This window comes from Ochotona princeps, chromosome 1 (genome assembly GCF_030435755.1).
Source record: "Ochotona princeps isolate mOchPri1 chromosome 1, mOchPri1.hap1, whole genome shotgun sequence".
NCBI classification, from domain to species: Eukaryota; Metazoa; Chordata; class Mammalia; order Lagomorpha; family Ochotonidae; genus Ochotona; species Ochotona princeps.
In genome coordinates, this window is record NC_080832.1 from 1,738,619 (window position 1) to 1,758,734 (window position 20,116).

Consider the following 20,116-nt stretch of genomic DNA (forward strand, 5'->3'; position numbering starts at 1 on the left):
CCTCTGTGTGCACTAGGGGAGGCTGTGTGACTGAGGGGAGGCTGTGTGACTGAGGGGAGCCTCTGTGTGCACTAGGGGAGGCTGTGTGACTGAGGGGAGGCTGTGTGACTGAGGGGAGGCCGTGTGACTGAAGGGAGGCCGAGTGACCGAGGGGAGGCTGTGTGACCGAGGGGAGGCTGTGTGACCGAGGGGAGGCTGAGTGACCGAGGGGAGGCTGAGTGACCGAGGGGAGGCTGTGTGACTGAGGGGAGGCTGTGTGACTGAGGGGAGGCTATGTGCACTAGGGGAGGCTGTGTGCACAGAGGGGAGCCTCTGTGTGCACTAGGGGAGGCTGTGTGACTGAGGGGAGGCTGTGTGACTGAGGGGAGCCTCTGTGTGCACTAGGGGAGGCTGTGTGATTGAGGGGAGGCTGTGTGACTGAGGGGAGGCTGAGTGACTGACTGAGGGGAGGCCGTGTGACTGAGGGGAGGCCGTGTGACTGAAGGGAGGCTGAGTGACCGAGGGGAGGCTGTGTGACCGAGGGGAGGCTGTGTGACCGAGGGGAGGCTGTGTGCACAGAGGGGAGGCTGTGTGACTGAGGGGAGGCTGTGTGACTGAGGGGAGGCTGTGTGCACTATGGGAGGCTGTGTGACTGAGGGGAGGCTGTGTGACTGAGGGACATCCCTGAGTGCTCCACACCCTCTGGGTATCTTCTCACTTGTGACTTGTTCCTTATTTTTTCTACACCCTATCAGAATAATCTCTTGCAAATGCTACTGAACAGATTATATCTTATTCAGTAGGTTTTTAATAAGCAATGAATAAAGTTGAAAATCTGTAGTCTGAAAAGGTCAGGAGTTTGCATTTTCATATTGTACAGCTTAATTATTTAATACCATTTGATATTATTTTGTTTAAAAATGTTACTTATTTGAAAGTCAGAGCTACTGAAGGAAAAACAGACGTCTTCCATGTGTTGGTTCCCTCTCTTTCCGTGTCTCCAATGGCTATGGCAGAGCCAGGCCGAAGCCAGGAGCCAGGGGCTCCCTTCCTGGTGGCAGGAGCCTGGGCCTCCAGGCCAGTGCCCCTGTTTGTCCCAGGTGCAGGGACAGGAAGCTGCATCAACAGTGTGCAAACAGGATGCGGGTGTTCAGGAGTGGGCTTGACCAGAGAAGGAGAAACAGAGAGAGACATCTTCCATCTGCTAGTTCACTCCCCAAATGACTGCAAAGGCCTTGCCTGGGCTGATCCAAAACCGGGGACAAGGAGCACTCTGGGTCTCCCACGTAGGAGCAGAGTCCCAAGGACTGGGGCCATCCTCTGCTGCTTTCCCAGAGAGTTAGATCAGAAGTGGAGCAGTCAGGATACAAACCATTGCCCGTGTGGGATGCCAGTGCTTGAAGGAAGAGGATTAGCTTGCTGAGCCATCGCAGCAGCTCGGCAGCCCCTGTCCTGAGGGAGCCACAGGCTGACCCTAGGGAGGCATGTGTGTGGTGTCGAGTTTGTGGGCAGGCTCCCAGGCTCCACAGGGACAGCAGGAGCCAGGCAGCCTCCTGCCCTTGCCCTGGAAACGCTGACTGAAGCCCACGTTGTGAGAACTCGTTCTTAAGCGAAGATGCCACCCAGGGCCATGGGCAGCTCTGCCACTCACCAGCTGGAAAGGGGCTCCTTCACATGTAGTTGGAGAGTTGCACCAACCATGGGGTCGTGGGGCTGTTTAGAGGAGGGAGGGCATCTTGTGGGCCCAAAGCTGACTGGCACTGAGGACCCAGGGAAATGAGACCAGGACCATCCCACTCTTGACTGTGGCTCAGAAGCCAGACAGTGCTAAGGAAATGGCCCTGTGTGAGAACCAATGGCCGCAGCTACTTGGCACGTGCAGGTGGACGGGTCAGTTCCAGGGGGACAAGCTGATTTCCTCTAACGCTTGCAGCCACGTGGCCCTCTCGGCGGTGACCGACGTCCCAGGGGCTGTGGGATGGGTGGCAGTGGCCTTGCTCGGAGGGTATTAAGTCAGATGCAGACAGGCTAAGTGTGGCTCAGAGCAGCAGCTGGCTCCTGCAGATGCCCCACCCTGCTCCTTCCAGCAGAAAGGCAGCTGGGCTGGGAGGGCCAGATGGGGGGGTGCCTGAGGCCCAGGCCCCCGATGGCCCTTCCCCCACTGTCTGTGGGCTTCGTGACCTTTGATCCCGCCCGTTAGCCCCACCTCCAGTGTCCTTCCAGCAGAGGAGGCTCTGAGCCTGCTCTGCCGTGGTTGTCTTTGATAGGGCCCGAATTGAAACTGGCGCCCCATTAAGAGATGTGGGCGTTCCAGGCAAGCCCTCCGCACCACGACCCTGCCCCACGCAGTCCTCTCAGATGAGCGGTCCCAGGTTAGCGTCCCTTGCTGAGTGCACTGGGCAGCTTGTGCGTGGTCTGGGGTATGGGCATGCCGCTCCGTAACTGCTCTGCTGCCTCCACGTGCACGGTGAGCCAGCGCGGCTGACTCCCACGCACGAGCCATAGCACTGACGCCAGGGGCAGGAAGATCATGGATTCTTTATTTTAGAAACAATGGCCATTTCCCTGTGGTTATGAAAGGTCCGGGGAAGACATGAAGGCAGCTGTCCTGCCTTGGTCTCCAAGGGAAGCACCAGCATGTCAGACTACCCGTGCTTGACACAGTCCAGACGCTATTCTGGAACATTCACAGCCTCTTACGGTTGCGCCAGGCAGATGTCATGCCAGGACAGCCACACGGTCCCTTGTCACTACCAGAGCCATTGGCTGTGCCGACAGGTCAGCTCATCTCATACTGGCCATGATCCCCAAGAGCTTTTCCAGGAAGTAACCCCGATTTGCAGTCCCTGGTGTTAGCAACCTCCCCCGCTGTGCGGAGCAGGCTTTCAGAGGAGGCACGTTAGGGTTGCGGGTTGTGCCTTGGTTGGAGCTCAGGGTCCCAGACCTGGTTAGGAAACAAGCAGCAGATTTGGGAGCCCAGACCATCACGTGTTGCGTAGCCAGGGGCACAATGAGCTGTGTCATTGGCCATTTTATCACAGCATGGATCCATAGAAAGCACTCCCACCAGGGTGCCACAATGAAACATGGCCGCAGTGCCCTTCCTTTGGTGATGGGAAAGTCAAACTGGCTGTTCTCTGGTGGCCCCGCCTCCGTCCCTCAGCGGCTGACTTGCTCCACATCCATTCTCCCAACGGCTTCTCGGTCAGAACCAAGTGGGGCCAGCAGTGAACAGCTGGGGCAGAGCGTTCGTGCAATTAGCTTTGTCAGCCCGTGTTTAAATTAAAGACTTAATGAGTGATCCTCACCACTTTAATTTGGGTTTTTAATTAATAAGGCTGAAATAGGGAGAGAGCATTTTCTCTGATTATTTTTAGCACATTTGGTTTGTTTCTTCTCTGCTCATTAGTGCTTCGTTTTGGACATCTGTCCAATCTGTGTAACTGGCCGTCCGGCTCTGGGTCAGCACGCAGTAGAGTCCTCCTTTGCTCATTCGCTGGCCGATGGGCAAGGGAGGCAGACAGATGGGCCTGTGAGCCTCCCACCCCGCTCCAGGAGGCATGCGGTGTGCCAGGGCACAGCATGCACTGCCCGCGCCTGTCCACACGTGTTCCTGCATATGCTGCCTCAGCCACAGGCCCTGGGGCAGGTGGGAAAGTGGGACAGAGTGCAGCAGACTCCTGAAAGGCTGCGTTTGCTGCCCCAGTGAGTGGCTCCCCCACTAAGCACGCACCCTGCCGAGCCAGGTTAGGAAGGCCAGGCATCAGGTCACACTCACTCCCTCCCCCACCTTTGCCCTAGGACAAGCTCCAGTCCTGCCTGTGTCCCTGGTGGGTCTGTGTTCCCAAGGCCTGGGCGTGGGGCCTGGGGACTGGCAAGGTGTGACCCCTTCTGCTGGAGGCCTGCCTCCCTGCCCCTAGGTGGATGGCTGCCTGCCCTTACAGCTTTGTCCGTGTGCCACAAGGCCTCCTCCACCACCTCAGGAGCTTACGTAAGCTCTGTGAGCGTCCACGCACCTGGCTTGTGTCCATCACTGCCCGTGTGAGCATCATTGCCCGTGTGTCCATCACTGCCCGTGTGAGCAGCACAGTCAGCCTCGGCCTCTGTTGAAATCTGAGTGTGTGGGGGAAGCAGGAGCCATGGTGCTTGAACCAGCATCTACCTCCTTCCGGGCGCCTGAGGAGCAGGGCCCAGTTGGAAGCGGAGTGTCGGTCCCCAGCAGGCACATTGCTGCAGTCTGGCGGCACCAGTGTGTTTGCCTGCTCCTGCAGCACACCAGCTCCCGGCTGCAGGAGCTGTGGCACAGGTGCACTGAGACTTTGCCATGGGTTGGTGAGAAGATGAAAGCTTTGAGTTCCTTCCTGGGCAATGCTGCCCTGCTCAGTGCTCACCGTGCTGCAAACAGCTGCAAACACCCACAGGGTGTCGTCCAGGGTCGCAGAGGCATGGGCGAGCTGGAGCTGCGGTGTCTGCGTGCTTGTGAAGGGCACAGGGCAGAAAGAGCTTCCTCCTGGCCTCCTAGAGGGCAAAGCTGGGCTACAGGGGAGTGCAGGCGGTGGAGTGCGGATTGTAACATAGGTGCAGCTGCCTAGGGATGCTGCAGCAGGAAACAGGCCTGGAGGTCGGGTGTGAGCAGTGAGGGAGGAGGTGCCGAGATGTCAGGTGCTCGGCCCGTGGATACACGAGAACACTTTGGTCTTCTGCCCAAGGGCCTTTCTGAGTGGCCACCTAAGCCAGCTGCCCGCTAATCGGCTGAGGCCCGGCTTGCCTGAGCGGCTCCTTCTCCGGTCGTGGACACAGAGCACTTGAGTTTGGAGGTGTGCAGGGTCTGGGGAAATCAGCTTCCCCGCATGGGTCTCGGCGTCCCGAGAGCGGCTCACACACAGGCCCAGGTGCCCACCATCTCCCTCTTCCTATCAGGACCAGGCGGACTGTGCCAGCCTAGGAGTGACACAGCCAGCCCAGAGCTGAGTCCCTGGCTCCCACCTCCAGCCTCCTGTGGCTCAGCCGCCGCTGCTGCCATCGGCCGTGCTGCTGGGCTGCGAGGTGGGCTGAGGTCACCCTTGGCCCTGGAGAGGGGCCAGGGACGAGGGAAGCGACCCAGTGAAGTATTGACTGAGCTGCCTCCACAAATGCCTGGTGTGGCAAGAGAACATGCTTTGGGCTTGTTCACAGACATCTGGAGTTCAAAGTTACAAGAAAACGTCTCTTCTTGTGGAATCTGGCTCTTCTGAGTGTCCTGAGTGATATTCAACACTCACCTGCCAGAGCTGGGAGAGCAATGGCAGCTCACAGCGCTGGGCCCAGGCGCCAGCTCACAGCTCATAGCTCTACTTCCTGCTGACACGGAGCGCTGGGGGTGAGTGTGGGACTCGGCAGCCTGGCAGCGCTGCACAGGCTCTGCCCAGAGCTTCCTGGGATGAGCAGCATCAGATGGTCTCCATGACTGAGCCACATTCTGACAATCACGAATGTCCCCCATGTCCCCGAGGAGGCAAGCTTGTTCCTGGGGTATCAGCCACTATCTTGATAAAAGGTCCCTCAATCCCCACCTCTCTCTCTCTCTCTCTCTCTCTCACACACACACACACACACACACACACACACACACTTGGAACCAAAAGTTAGGGAGTTGAAGTGCTGACAGGTGCAAGCCATGGCAACTGGCAGCACTGTATAATTCACAGGTTTGTGTTTTAGGGGACAAACACACCGCTGTGTGCCAGGAACTTTGCCCGCAGCTCGCACTAGGCTAGGTCAGGACCTGGGTTCTTTAGAGTACCCCCCGTCATGAATCTAGGGAAGCAAGGGGTCCATCCCGTCACTGTGACCAGGGTGCCAGGAGCTGGGGCCTTCTGGCAGGGATGGCAGAGCAGAGGGAAGCAGAGGGTAAGAAAGGAGGGTTTATCACAGGCTGAATGGGCAGGTGCCTGAGCTCAGGGAAAATGCATCAAGTGGCCGCCCTGGAGTGCACGCCAGGGTCCTCCCGCCGCACCACTCGTGGGCGAGGGGTCCCACGCAACACTAGTGGGGACACGAGCATGTGGTGCTCATTCTGGTCCCGTGTTTGTTGGTCTTGTCAGGGCCTTGTCAGCAGCTGTCATCTTCAGATTGAAAGGGATGCACTGTGGCCACCACTGTGACAGCATCGGGATTTGGCACAGAAGTGGCCATGCTGGCCAGCTTCACACAGTGCACCTTAACCCCCAGGGAGCCGGGAAGGGGGAGAGGGATCCGTCCATGCCGTGCCTGCCCCCAGCTGCCAGTGCCCTCAGATGCCTTGGAGTGGACACTTTATCCAGTCCCCGCGGCCTCCTCCCACCGTGTGTTTCTGTCTTTCTCCCGGGAGGACCCCATGCGTGGGACATGAGAACCCTGCTCGGCGTAGCCATGATCTCAGCCTAACCCCCAGCACCCAGAGCAGTTCACGTCGGCGGGCAGAGGGCAGGACCTCAGCTTCTCACTTTGGGGGTTCAGTGAAGCCAGGGCACAGAACTGACACACCACTGGGCTTTAGGTCTTCCTGACAGTGTCCCCCATCTGAAGGACACCCCAAAGTTGGAAACTCAGTGAACAATCGCTCAACAGAGACGGCACCAGCGTGGGGTAGAGTGTGGTCCATTAGAGTCACCGGAATCCCCAGCCCCACCCCAGCAGCTCTTCCGGGAAGGAAGGGGAGGAAGTGATGTCACAGGAGGGGGCAGGTGCGGCAGGTGGGCGCACAGTGGCCCCGGCATCGTGGGCTTTGAACAATGCCGAGCCTCAGGATGTGCCATTGTGCTGACAGCACCTGCTTCCTCCTGCAGATTGCCATTCTTCGGGAATCTGTATGTGCAAGATCCTTAGTAAAGCTAGACATCCTATTTAGGGTCACTGAGTTACCGCCCCACTCGCTTACAGCGAGGAAGGAGGGGAGGTGCCGGAGGCAGGTGTCCCCAGTGCCTTCTCTTCCCCATGGTGTCCTGCCCCAGGGAGCACCCTGGTCCCCTTCCCCATCCAGCATGCATGCGCAGTGTGCAGGCAGCCATCACTAACAGCCACGGTGCGCAGTGGCCTGTAAGGGACCCGTCATCAACCAAGTCATCACTCGCATACCTGCCTAAGGTCTGTGTGGTCCCATCACTCACCAGGGACCTGGCTAGTGCCGGGCTCATGGACAGTGTCCCTGAAGGACACATCTTGGTGACCAGAGCTGGAGGAGGATCTGGTACAAACCTTAGTGAGCAGAATAGGGGGTGCCTTGTGGCCCAGACTGGGTAAGGGGAAGCATGATGACCAGGGACAGTGAGGAGGATTGGGGTTTGGAGCAAGGCCCCAGCAGCCTCCCAGGGCCAAGCACAAGTCCTCACACCTGTGCCAGGGAGTCCCACATGCAAGTCTGGCTCAGGCTCATGGCCCTATCATCCTTGTGGAAAGAGAATGGAGCCTAAGACATGGTCCGACCATAGGTCCCAGGTCCGTGTTAGTCTGCAGGAGCCTACAGAGCTCCAGGAGCCTCTGACAGGCACAGTGCCCAGCTGTCACCCACTGCCCGGGGACCTGGACGGCCTGTCTGAAGTGGCTGTCAGTACGCTCTCTGCATGCAGAGTATGTTCTTACGGAGAATGCCTGCCAGCTACTGCTGGGGGCATGGGTGTTATCCCTCCAGGCCCGTAGTGTGCCCGGGAGCAGCTTGCGTGGAACCCTGGCACTTGGTGGCGTGGGTGTTGTCCCTCCAGGCCCGTAGTGTGCCCGGGAGCAGCTTGCGTGGAACCCTGGCACTTGGCGGCGTGGGTGTTGTCCCTCCAGGCCCGTAGTGTGCCCGGGAGCAGCTTGCGTGGAACCCTGGCACTTGGCGGCGTGGGTGTTGTCCCTCCAGGCCCGTAGTGTGCCCGGGAGCAGCTTGCGTGGAACCCTGGCACTTGGCAGGGCCCCCTCAGCCCATCTGCTGTTCCAGACTCTGTGACCACTCTTGGCCTCTCATTAGGCCTTGTGGGACTGCATTCCACCAGCTCCTGTGCCCTGGGCGAGATGTCCACTGTGGTGTGCTAAGCGGCGTCATTTTAAAAGCATGCGCTTCCAGCTCTGGCTGATTGCCAAAATGCCATCGCGGTTGTGAGTAACTGAGCTTGCTGAGAGAGCCCTGCTCCCGTTCCCTATGCATCCTGTCATTCACATCAGATCCTGCAGACCTTCAGGCATGGTCTGCGAGGGACGCGGTTCAGCTGGCATCACAGTGAATTGTCCTGCACGTGCTGCTGTGTGGATGCTGGGACGAGCAGGCCTGCAAGGCACAGACTGCTGGGCAGGGAGTGGGCACTGGCCTAGGTCCTGAGTGCTGACCGGGGCCAGGGTCCCGGTGGGAACCATGCTGCAGTGGAGGTGGGTCTGTCTCCCTCCTACCTGCAGTTCCTTGAGGCTTGTTTTGTCAGCCTGTATCCACAGAAGGCCCTCTCCACCATGGGATGAACCGGCTTCCGCCGCTTCCAGCCCCAACCTCCTCCCACAGCCCTGGCAGAGGGGGAGGGGAAAGGGGACTGCGTGTCTTAGGGCTGTACCCTGCCTGCCCCGCCATTACTGTGGTCAGCTGCCCTGGCCTCGCTTTTATGAGCCCAGTCAGCGTCTGATGCTGCTGGTGTCGGAGCAGTGCTGCTGTGTCAGGTGTGTGGCTCGGTGGCAGGTGTGGAGGGCCTTCTCTGGTTTTGGAAGCCCCTCCACCGCTGCGGCCTTCTCTCCCAGTTCCTGGGTAGCTGATGCCTCGTCTGGGCTGCTGTGGAAAGCCCTGGCCTCTGAGGTCCCTGTGCACTCCCTATGCCTGGCAAGATGCCGCTGAGGTCCGAGACAGGGCAGGCCTCAGCTCCTCGTAGCTGTAGCTGCCTGGAAACGACCAGAAGAGAATCCGAGGAGATTTGGGAGGCTGCAGGCAGCTGCTTCCCTGAAGTGTCCAGCCTTGGTAGGAAGTTGCAGTCCTGTTCAGTAAACAAAATGGGGGACCCTGGGAACTGCCCACAGTCTTGAGGGATGAGGAGGGTGAGCAGTGAGGGTGAGGAGGGCAGACAGGTAGCCCCAGGCCAAGGCCACACTCCCTGGGGTGGCGGGGGGTACGGTCTCCTCCCACAGGTGCTCAGCTGGACAGGCATAGGAGCCCTGCCTGCCTGTCCTCTGGAAGCCTCGGGGAGCTTGGGGTGTGGGGGTGAGTCCCCCAGCCTCTCTTTCTTTCCCAGGAAAGATGCATCCTGCCTGCAGCGGCCCAGGGCTGGCTGCGGGGTACGTCCTGCCAAGGCAGGTCAGGGAGGCCTGACTTGTGTGGCTTGGAAGCTGGCAGCAGTCACAGCTGGTGCACCTTGCTTTCCACGACCCAGATAACAGAGGGGGCTCCCAGTGCAGTCCAGGATCTGGGAGAATGCGGCCTGCCTGGCCAGGTGCCCAGGCTCTGCATGAGGCCCCAGGAGCCCTGCCCAGCACCGGGCAGCTCTGCAGCGCTCCCACATAGTGGCCGGTGCACTCCGAGAAGGCTCACTTGCACAGCTCAGCCCTGTGAGGAGGGCCCCTCCTCTTGCTCCCCACCACACACCGCAGGGTGCCCCACCCCAGGATCCGCGGGGTTCTTCAAGAGACTGTGCTCCTGGGAGGGACTGAGGCTCCAAGCAGGTGGAGCAGCAGGAGCAGTGACTGTCAGGGTGCTGAGGGCTACTCTCCATGACACGGCTGTCCTGTTCCTGGTAGCAGCTGCAGCAGCTGCCGGCCTCAACCTCCTCGGACATCAGAAGCCCCCGCTGGGTCCTGACCACCAGGAATTCCCCTGTGGAAACCCAGGCTTTCAGCAAGGCCTGAACAGTGGGTGGATGTTTAATTCATCTGGAAGCACCTGAATTGAAGCCACCTTTTCCTATTGCTGTACGGGTCAGGTTGTGCTGCGGGAAGTGACCTGCGGCAGCAGTCCTGTGCTCCGGATGATGCTCTCTGTTTTCTGTTTTGTTTTTACAGATTTATTGACTTGAAAGACAAACTGGAGAGAGGAAGTGGCAGAGAGAGACAGAGAAAGGCAGAGAAAGAGAGGGAAAGAGGGCTCTTCCCCACATGTTGGTTGGCCCCTCACTTTGGTACAATGATCAGGACTGGGCCAGACTCAAGCCAAGTGCCAGGAGCTTCATCCAGGACTTCCACACGGGTGCAGGAGCTCAGCTTTCCTGGGTGCATTAGCAGGGAGCTGGAGGGAAGGGAGGCAGCCAGGAGTCCAACTGGCACCCGCATGGGATGCCAATGCAACAGGTGGCACTGAACATGCTCTTCTGTGGTACTGGTCACAGTTCAAGGCCTTTAGCTGCCTGCTATATTGCCCATCACACTGCAGGTTTGCAAACAGAGCTTTCTGCTCGCTTCAGAACCAGCAGCCTGTGCCCAGCTGTGTCCAGGACCTCTCCTTGTCCGGTCCACACGTTCTCACTACACTTTGGCGTCTGCTTGGCCCTGTCTGTCTGACTGTATCTTGATTTCTTGTTCCGCATCCTTAAACATGGCACGTGGGATGGCTTTTTGGTCTGCCTTCTGCTGCCTGCTCTGGGTCCTGGCCTGGGGGGTCCATGTCTTGCGGCCCTGAGCAGGGCCCCCTGGCCCCGATGGGAAGCACTACTCTGAGGGAGGAGTGTGCGGCTCGACACACGTGGCCATCCCGTGGGATACCTCCTCCCCTTATCAGAGTGCCAGCTGGCACGTCTAGCTCCTGGTGATGCCCCTGGGAAGGCAGTAGAGGATGGCCCACGTTCAAGAACTGCTGCCCACCTACTGGGGGATACCAGGCTGGAATTCTCAGATTCTGAATTGAGCCTGGCCAGGCCCAGCTAGTGTGGGCCTCAGGGGAGTGAGCCAGCAGGGAGAAAGTCAGCCCCACTTACTGTCCTTCCCTTCCTCCTCTCTGTTTCTCTGCTTTTCAAATAAAAAACAATGTATGACGTGAATTATTTCAAGATAATATAATTTATAACATGGTTACGTTTCCTATGTATTACATTACTAAAATAATATTGACATAATTTGCACAAAGATTTGCGCTTAGTAACTTGCGAGTGTTGGACAGCTAGCTGGTGAGACTGCTTGCGCTCGGCCAGGCCTGGCGCTCCTTGGCTGAGGAGCTCCTGCCCTGGCACCGAGCCGCCAGGAAACAGCACTCCCAGGAGCGTCCCGGGAAGGGCGCTCAGAACTCACCAACCTTGCTCACCCATGCTGCCCAGGCCTAGAGAGACGGGGAGTCCACAGTTATCCCCTCTGCAGGACTCCCACCTGCCCAGGGGCCATCTTCGTTGCCTGGGGTTTGGGACGAAGTCCACTTCCTCTTGGACTCGTCTAATGATAACCGACTGTTTTTTTTTTTTTAAATCTATTTTATTGTATTGTTCTTGACAATCTTTACATAGTTAATTACAGTTAAAGAAAGAAAAAGAAAAAAAAAGGTTCAGTGGGTAATACTATTATGTCCATATTGTTTCCATCATGTATCTGAGGTAAAGGGGGATATTGAGGGAGAAGCCCCACACGGTTTCCCGCCCACCCCGAGTCCCGGATGTGGGGCATGCTCTGAGATATGTGCTCGAGTGGTGTTAATAGTTCTCTGGTTATGAATCGCTGCCAGTTTCGCTCGATGAGGTCGTCCACTGATTGATATGGTCCATTATAAAGTCTCCGTTTGCCCCATATTTCGCTGCCAACATATAGCTGAGATGGATGATTGATCTGCTCTGTCTTCTGTCTTTTCTTGGTTAGAGTTCTGAGTCCAGCAGTTCGATTGGGGAGATCTCCAAAGAAACTTTGAAGTATTCCCAGACTAGTTTCTTGTATGTTCTAGCAAGCACAGGGCCCGGCACAGTCCATCACCCCGATCAGCTGGTGGTTTCAATTGCTGGGTTGGTTCTGTTTTCGGTCCCGAGTTGCACTGGAGCCAATGGGTGTTGCAGTTCAGTCTGGTTCGGCCCTTACATCAACCAGTGGGAGCTGTAGCCTAGTCGGGGCGACCCACAATAACCTCCACCAGGCCCGCCCCCTACCCTGGTTTGCCAGTCTGTGTAGCAGAAGACCAGTCTGTCCCCCATCCCATTTGGCTCTTGTACTTGTCAATGGGTATTAAAGCTTAGTTCTATCTAACCAACTCAACCATCCAGCCCTCACGGGTGTTGTTGAGTGCCTCTCTGTCTAGCCACCCCAGCCCCCGTCCTAGTTTTCATGCCCTCCCACAGGAATAGTGACCCAAGAAGGGGGAACCCACTTTTTCACTCCCAGGTCTCTCTGTCCCGGTTTATGCACTCTTTATGTTAACCGACTGTTTTTCAACCCCGCTCCCATGTTAGAAGACACGTGCACTCTGCCTGCATTCCCTTCCGAACGGCAAGCTGCTTGAGCTGAGCCGGAGCTGCTCAGGTCTGACAACACCTGCCGGCCAGCGAGGTGTCCTCAGAGGCAGCAGCCGCTGGGCGAGGAACTCGGGTGCTCCCCAGCCGACCCCTGGCATGCGCCTTGATGAAGCCCCTGTGGTCTTTGCTGGCATGTGGGTCCCTGCCACCTCGCCCGGCCCAGGTGTCTGGAGAGCTTCCTGCCACCAGCCCACGGGCAGTGGGAAATGCTGGGGTTGTCCGTGTTCCTGCCTCACCAGGTGTGCACTGGCGGCTGAGCTGCTGAGCATCGCGCAGCGCAGGGTACCTGGAGGCTAACAGCTTCCTTGCTTTTGCGTTTGCTGGATCCTCAACATCCCTCCAGGTCAGCTGGCGCTCAGGCCACAGCCTGGAGGCTGCGGTCCAGCAGGTGGGGTCTGTCCGCCTCTCACCAGCAGCGGAGGCTGGCTGCAGGCAGCATTGTGCAGCCCCAGCGAGGTCACCACTGGACAGAGTGCACGAGGAGCTGGGCCCCTGAGCTTAGTCCTGCAGGGAAGAAGGGACCCCCGCCGCGATCTTGAGCAGGGTGGATGGCGCCCTGCCCTCGCAGGTGGGCACCTGACCCCAGGTGCACGTCCCAGCCCGCTCAGTCCCTGCGGGGCGTCCGGCCTCACCAACCCGAGTGTGTTCTCGTGAACAGTCAGTCTCTGCGTGTCGGAAGGGCCCTGGCGGCACCAGAAGCAGGGTGGGCCGGGGAGCTGGAGTCCATTCGAGCCAAGGCACGAGGCAGCGGGTGCCGGGCAGCCGAGTGCGGTGGGCACGAGGAGTGCGGGAGGAGGGTGGTGGGCACAAGGAGAGCGGTGGGCACGAGGGCCGCGGGAGGAGCGCGGTGGGCACGAGGGCCGCGGGAGGAGCGCAGTGCGCACGAGGGCCGTGGTGGGCACAAGGGCCGCGGGAGGAGCGCGGTGGGCACGAGGAGCGCGGTGGGCACGAGGGCCGCGGGAGGAGCGCGGTGGGCACGAGGGCCGCGGGAGGAGCGCGGTGGGCACGAGGAGCGCGATGGGCACGAGGGCCGCGGGAGGAGCGCGGTGGGCACGAGGAGCGCGGTGGGCACGAGGGCCGCGGGAGGAGCGCGGTGGGCACGAGGGCCGCGGGAGGAGCGCGGTGGGCACGAGGAGCGCGGTGGGCACGAGGGCCGCGGGAGGAGCTCGGTGGGCACGAGGAGCGCGGTGGGCACGAGGGCCGCGGGAGGAGCTCGGTGGGCACGAGGAGCGCGGTGGGCACGAGGAGCGCGGTGGGCACGAGGGCCGCCTGCAGCAGCCCGCCCTTCCCGGCTCCGCCCTTCCCGGCTCAGGACGCGGGGGCGCGCGCCGCGATTGGCCGCGGGGAAGGGGCGGGGCCGCGCAGGAGGTGTGAGCCCCGAGGCAGGCGCTGATTGGGGCTGGCGGCGAGGGCGGGGCACGCCTGGGCAGGAGGCTGGCCCTGATTGGCGGCGGCGGATCTGGGCGGGGCGACGGGCGGGGCCGGGCGGCTTGGAGTCGTACTCGCGGGGAAAGAGGTGCGGCGGAGGAGGATGGGGCGCCGGGGGCGGAGCGGAGCGGGGCGCCCATTGGTCGCAGGCCCGTGGGCGGAGCCGCCCGGCGGGCGCTGGTTGGCGGAGGCGGCGGTGGGCGGGCCCGCGGCCGGGAGCGCCGCTCGCGGGCAGGAGGCCGGGGCCGCGGTGGCCTGCGCGGCCTGCCCTTTGTGCCCGCGGCCCGGGTCGCCGCGCCGGGCGCCGGGGATGCGCCGGGGATGCGCGTGCGTGGGCTCCGCGGTTCCTGCCGGCCGGGCGCGGGGCGATGGAGCTGAGCATGAAGAAGTTCACGGTGCGCAGGTTCTTCTCCGTGTACCTGCGCAGGAAGTCGCGCTCCAAGAGCGCCAGCCTCAGCCGGCTGGAGGTGAGCGCGGGCAGGTGCGCCCGGGGCGGCGGGCTCGGCTCTCCGGGGCCGGGGGTTCCTGCGCGGTGGCGCCCACGTGGCCGCCGTGTGCAGGGGCCGGGGCGCCCGGGACCCGCAGAGGGCAGCACGGCGTCCGCCCTTCCCCTCGCGGGGCCGCCCGGGGCGGCGGGGAGCCTGAGGCTGCAGCCCCGCGGCCTCCCAGCTGGCTCCGCCCGGAGCTCGAGGGGCGTCCGGTCTCCGAAGTCGTGCGCAAGCGTGCCCTGCAGGTCAGCCGGCCGCCCAGCCCTGCGCCCGTGGCCAGGTTGAGGCGCACTGGAGAGGGGCCTCGGCGCCTGAGCGCGGCCTGGAGCCCCGCGGGGGCAGCGGCGAGCCTGCTGGAACAATGGCTCGGACTTTCCTTGGCGCCTTTGTCCCCGCAGCCGGCTGTGACAGTGACAAGACAGGGAGTGGCGGCCACAGAGGCAGGCGTTGCCCGCTAAAGAAGTTTCTGTTGTGGCCACCACGTTCCCAGGTGGGCCATTGCTTCCGGCTGGGCCCAGGAGTGTCAGAAGTGACCAGAACAGACGCTGTTTGGGTTCACTGTGTACTTCTGCCTCTGCCGCCCCTGCCCAGGGCAGCTCAGACACCCGAGGGCTGCAGGTTGCTGGAAATGCCTCCCGGGACAGCCAGCCAAGGGCTGGAGGTGAGCAGAGCTGTGTTTAATGGGAAAGTTGAGAGGCCTTGCCTGAGCTGCCGGTGTGCAGAAGCTCACAGGGGCCGAAAAGGGGGTTGCTTAGCAGGTGTAGGCAGGCTGCAAGTGCAGAAACAGGGAGGAGTGGGAGGTGGGTGCCAGTGGTACCAGGCTGAGTGGGGTGAGAGGTGGGTGGGTGCCAGTGGGCTCCAGGCTGAGTGAGGTTAGAGATGGATGCCAGCAGTACCAGGCTGAGCAGGGTGAGAAGTGGGTGCCAGTGGACACCAGGCTGGGCAGGGAGAGAGGTGGGTGGGTGCAAGTGGGCACCAGGCTGGGTGGGGTAAGAAGTGAGTGAGTGCCAGTGGTACCAGGCTGGGCGGGGTGAGAGGTGGGTGGATGCCAGTGGTACCAGGCTGAGCAGGGTGAGAGGTGGGTGCCATGGGCACCAGGCTGGGCAGGGTGAGAGGTGGGTGGGTGCCTTTGGGTTTCAGGCTGAGTGAGTTAAGAGGTGGATGCCACTGGGCACCAGGCTGTGCGGGGTGAGAGGTGGGTGGGTACCAGTGGTACCAGGCTGGGCGGGGTGAGAGGTGGGTGCCAGTGGTACCAGGTTGGGTGGAGTGAGAGGTGGGTGCCAGTGAGTTCCAAGCTGAGCAGGGTGAGAGGTGGGTGGGTGCCAGTGGGCACCAGGCTGGGCGGGGTGAGAGGTGGGTGGATGTCAGTGGGCACCAGGCTGAGCGGGGTGAGAGGTGGGCACTCAGTGACGTCCCACCACTGGCGCTGTGTTGCAGGCATCTGGCGTTGCAGGCCTTGTTCACAGTTCAGGCGGCGCTCTGAGTGCTGGAGAGTCTTGCTGAGAACTCCTCAGTGGCAGAACCGGCCACAGGTCCTGGCCTTCGTAGGCTGATCCCTGAGAGCCAAGGCCAGGCCTCAAGGCAGCGCTCTCCGGCCCTCTCAGCCCTTCCGGACCTGCAGCCCGGGAAGGTGGGGCACCCCCGCCCCGGCCGCCTTCCTGCAGGACAGACTTGTGAGCTGTGAGGCTCGCAGGGTGTACATTCCTTCCCTGGGGAGAATCAGAAAGACGAATCAGTGTGAAAAGCTGCATTGTTAAGTAGTCTCTATGGCATGTGCATTGTGATATCCACTCTGGGCTTGTTTTTTATCTTTTCAAAATAAGATTTATTTTAGTTATTTTAATTGGGAAGGCAGATATACAGAGATAAGGAGATAAAGAAAGATCTTCAGTCTGCTGGTTCACTCCCTAACTGGTCTCAACGGCCAGAGCTGAACCAGTCCAAAGTCAGGATTTTCCTCTGGTCTCGCAGGTGCAGGTCCCAAGGCTTTGGGCTATCCTCTGCTGCTTTCCCAGGGCATAGCAGGGAGCTGGCTGGGAAGTGGAACAGCCGGAATACACATCGGCACCGGTAGGGGATCCTAGCAGTTGCAAGGCAAGGATTTAACCCTAGGTCATCACGCCAGGCCCTAGACACAGGTGTTTAAGTCCAGTCTAGAGACACGAACAGAAAGTTTCCGATCATTCATGTGCAGAAGGCTTCGCAGGAGACTTGGGCCCGAGCAGGCCCACTCGCCGCCAGTCCAGAGCCTGGTGCTGGGGACCCCTGCGCTGTGCAGCCAGGCCACTGGGAAAGTCGCTTCCCTGTCACCTGCCTGACTCCTGCAGGAGCCCTTGCAGGTGCTAGAGAGAAGGTAGCCCTCCTGTGTGATGGCCACCGCAGGCCTGGGACAGGCTGCTCTTGGGCTGCAGACCCCCACAGCCTGGGAAGCTGGAGCTGAGAGGTGGAGCAATTGCCTCAACCAGTAGTCTCTTCCTTTCTTCCTTAAAAGAAGAAAAAAAAAACAAGCTTTGTTTCTTTGGAAGGCAGAGGCCCAGGGATACGCAGAGAAATCAAGCTTACATGCAGTGGTTCACCCACAACGCCGGGATCCCAGGAGCTCCGTCTAGGTTTCCCGTGTAGGTGCAAGGGACCATCCTCTGCTGCTTCCCCTGGCACATTCGAAGGGAGCTGGATTGGAATTCTGCATTGCAGGCAGCAGCTTAACCCTCTGTGCCACAACACAGTGGAGCGTTCATTTCACAGATTTGGAAGTAAAGGTCCAGGGAAGCTATGTGGTTTGCTGTGCTCTGTCCCCAGCTTCAGCCTTCCGGGGCTGTATGGTTATCGGTATTGACAATTATTAGGCCAGTCATGAAGGGACACGTGTGAGGTTGAAAGCAAATTAGGGATATTTTGAATATTCTGGGTCTACAACCCAGAGCCACTCTGGAGGACCGTACCCCGGGGGCTGGCAGGTCCTGGGTGCACAGGGTCAGATGTGAGCGGTCGAGGACTCCTGCTAGCAGGGCCCTGCCCACCCTCTCAGGCCGCCTCCTCCTGCACGCGGGGTCCACGGGACCGTGACGCTCAGGGTTGAAGCAGATCAGTGCGTCCTGGGACGGGAATGTGGCTCGGCTGGTGGCTGTCGGCTCCCGATACGGGAAGGCGTTTCCGGGCATTGAGAGTTGTTTGTTCAGCAGCTGCTCTTGCCTGGCCCGGGCTGTCCCTGTGCCTTGCAGCCCCCATGGCGTTTGTTTTGTTTTGCTTTTGCGTCTCAGTGGTGAATACAGAGTTCATGGTTTCTGCGCCTTTCCTGATGCCCAGGGAAGGACAGGCGGGAGGCAAGTTCTCCCAGCTGTGCTGCGGGGCAGGCCGGCCCAAGGCAGAGCTCTGTGCTTGGGAGGGGGCGAGGTGGCAGTGCTCCCCGGGAGTCACTGCCTTACTCCCAGCCCAGGCAGACTGGCAGGCGCTCCTCGACCCCACCCCCTCCCACAGAGGGGCACCGCAGTCTGGCATCCCCTCTGTCCAGAGGGAGTGGGCGTTCAGTTTACGAGCAGTGGTCATTTACTTGGGGAGAGATACCGAGGGTGTGAAAAGCAAGGGCAGTGTATCAAGCAGGGAGCACTTAGCTGAGAGTGCTCCTGGGTGATGCACACATCCACCGGAGGGCTGACGAGGGCCGTTACTTAGCCCAGCATCATGGTGTGGAGCCCTTACAGTGAAGACCAAGCTCATCTACTCATTTGCTCAGCTGATTCTGGACTCAAAAAACAGTCTAGTGTGGACCCTATACGTTGTGCTAAGCATCTGAGGTGTGCACGTGCCCACCCCTACTCTGGCCCTCCACAACCCAATGACAGAGGCCATTGCGGGCAGGGCTGCTGCCAGAGGTGAGTCCCAGTTGGAGGCTAGCTTTGTGCACATGCACGTTCGACGCATACCCAATTAAAATCTATCTAATATATTATAGGTATATATGTGTTTATGTGGAAGGCAGAGAAACCTGGAGAGGGGGAGTCCCAGAGATCTTCCATGTGCTGGATGGCCAGGACAGCGAGGGCTGGGTCGGGCTGGAACCAGGAGCCAGAGACTGTCCCGGCCTCCCCCATGGTGGCAGCGTCCATAGGGTGGGCCGCCGTCCCCTGCCTTCCTAGGCACGTTGGCAGGGAGAGTGCTGGCACTACAGGAGGTGACCTGACCTGTTGTGCCAGGGGCTCTGGGCAAGTGCTGGCAGCAGGGTGGGCCTGGCTTCCTGGGCAAGTGTTTGCCACCAGTGGCTGCCAGCTGTGCCCACCCAGGCAGCGCTGAGCCTCCCTGGAATCCCATTCCTCCTAGTGAGCTCCATTCTCTGGGGCTGTCAGAGAAATCCAGTATGTAACTCCTCTGTCAGGACACAGTCCCTGCAAGTGAGTGCAAGAACTAAGATGGGGAGCAGCCCAGAGCAAGCCAGGTTACAGTAGCTGTGGCCAGGCTGGGCCAGTTCATAGCACCCACTGGCAGATGTGAGAACCAGGACAGGATGCAGGACAGGCCGGGTTGGGCCACAACACCAGCCAGTTCACATTAGGACTGACACTGGGGAGCTGGCTGGGTTGGGCTAGGCTGTAGCACCCACCAGCATGAGCTGGAACTGGGGCAGACTGGGCTAAGCCAGACTGCAGCACCCACCAGTGAATGCTGAGGTGAGGAGGACCATGCCTATCTGAGCCACAGCTCTCACCAGCACACTTAAGACCCGGGATGGGGGAGGTGGGACAAGCCCAGCAAGGGAGCCGCAGGGGCTGCCACGCTGGGCCACTGCTGCCGCTGCTGAGCTGAGTGGGTGGGAGAGCTGGCACTGGGAGCTGACCAGGCTGGGCAGGGCCTACATGTGAGCTGGATTAGGGGGAGAGCCAGGCTGGGCTAAGTGACCTTATCTACTGTTGTAACAAGAGCCACAGTGTTGGCTAACAGATGCTGGGGCTGGGGGCAAGTCCTGTCAGACTAGCCAGTAGAACCACCTGGAAAGTGCAAGATCCGGGGCTGGGAGTGGCCCAGTGGGGAAACTGTGGGCACCCTTCTGATGGGCTGCAGCTCCCAGTGGTGAGCATGAGCACTAGGGCTGGGCGTAGGACTAGCTGGCCAGGCAGTGGCACCCATCAGCATGTGTGAGCTGGACAGTGCAGTCAATTGGGCTGATCTAGGGTCCAACACTCCATGCATGTGTACAAGAGCCAAATGAGATGCAGAGCACACTGGGCCAGTCTGCTGCATGTACTGGCATGTGCAGGAACCAGGGCTGGGGAAGGGCCTGCTTGGGGGTTGCTGGGGCTTGCTCTAAGCTGCAGTTCCTGCTGGTGTGTGTGAGGGCAGAGCGTGTGGTGGGCAGGGTTAGGCTGGGCTGCAGCATCCATTGGTTTGCGTATGAAATGGGGCTGGGGACAGAACTGACCAGGTCACTGCAACCACCAGTGTGTGTGTAGGCTGACGTGTGTGACAGACTGAGCCAGACCCAACACTGGCTGGCACACATGGGAGTCAGATTGGGGTCACCTCTGGTGAGGTTTCTTTGTCCACCCCCTCCCAACTGGAACTCAGAACTCCAACCATTGGGAAAAAATCGCAGGGTATGTGGCCTGACCATGGAGTGCATGTGTCACAACTGGGTCTCCATGGTTGCTGAGGCCTGTGCAGTGGACGGCATGCCCACGAATGCTCATAGGGGACATGACAACCAGTTCATTGAGACCTATGGAGAGCAGAACAAATTGGACAGCTCGGGCCCAGTGCAGTAGCCTGGTGGCTAAAATCCTTGCCTTCCATGCACCGGGATCACATAGGGGCGCTGGTTTGTGTCCTGGCAAAACCTACCTCCCT

The 20,116-nt window shown here is 60.1% G+C and overlaps 1 protein-coding gene across 1 annotated transcript in view; it reads left to right on the forward strand.

The window, feature by feature from the left end:
* Positions 1–14,006: 14,006 nt before the first annotated feature.
* Positions 14,007–20,116, forward strand: part of RPS6KA2 (ribosomal protein S6 kinase A2) — a 78,974-nt gene continuing 72,864 nt past the window's right edge. Inside the window, exon 1 of the mRNA XM_058676213.1 lies at positions 14,007–14,257. Coding sequence (XP_058532196.1) covers positions 14,159–14,257 — 99 coding nt within the window. The 5' untranslated portion in view covers positions 14,007–14,158. The remainder of the gene's footprint in view (positions 14,258–20,116) is intronic.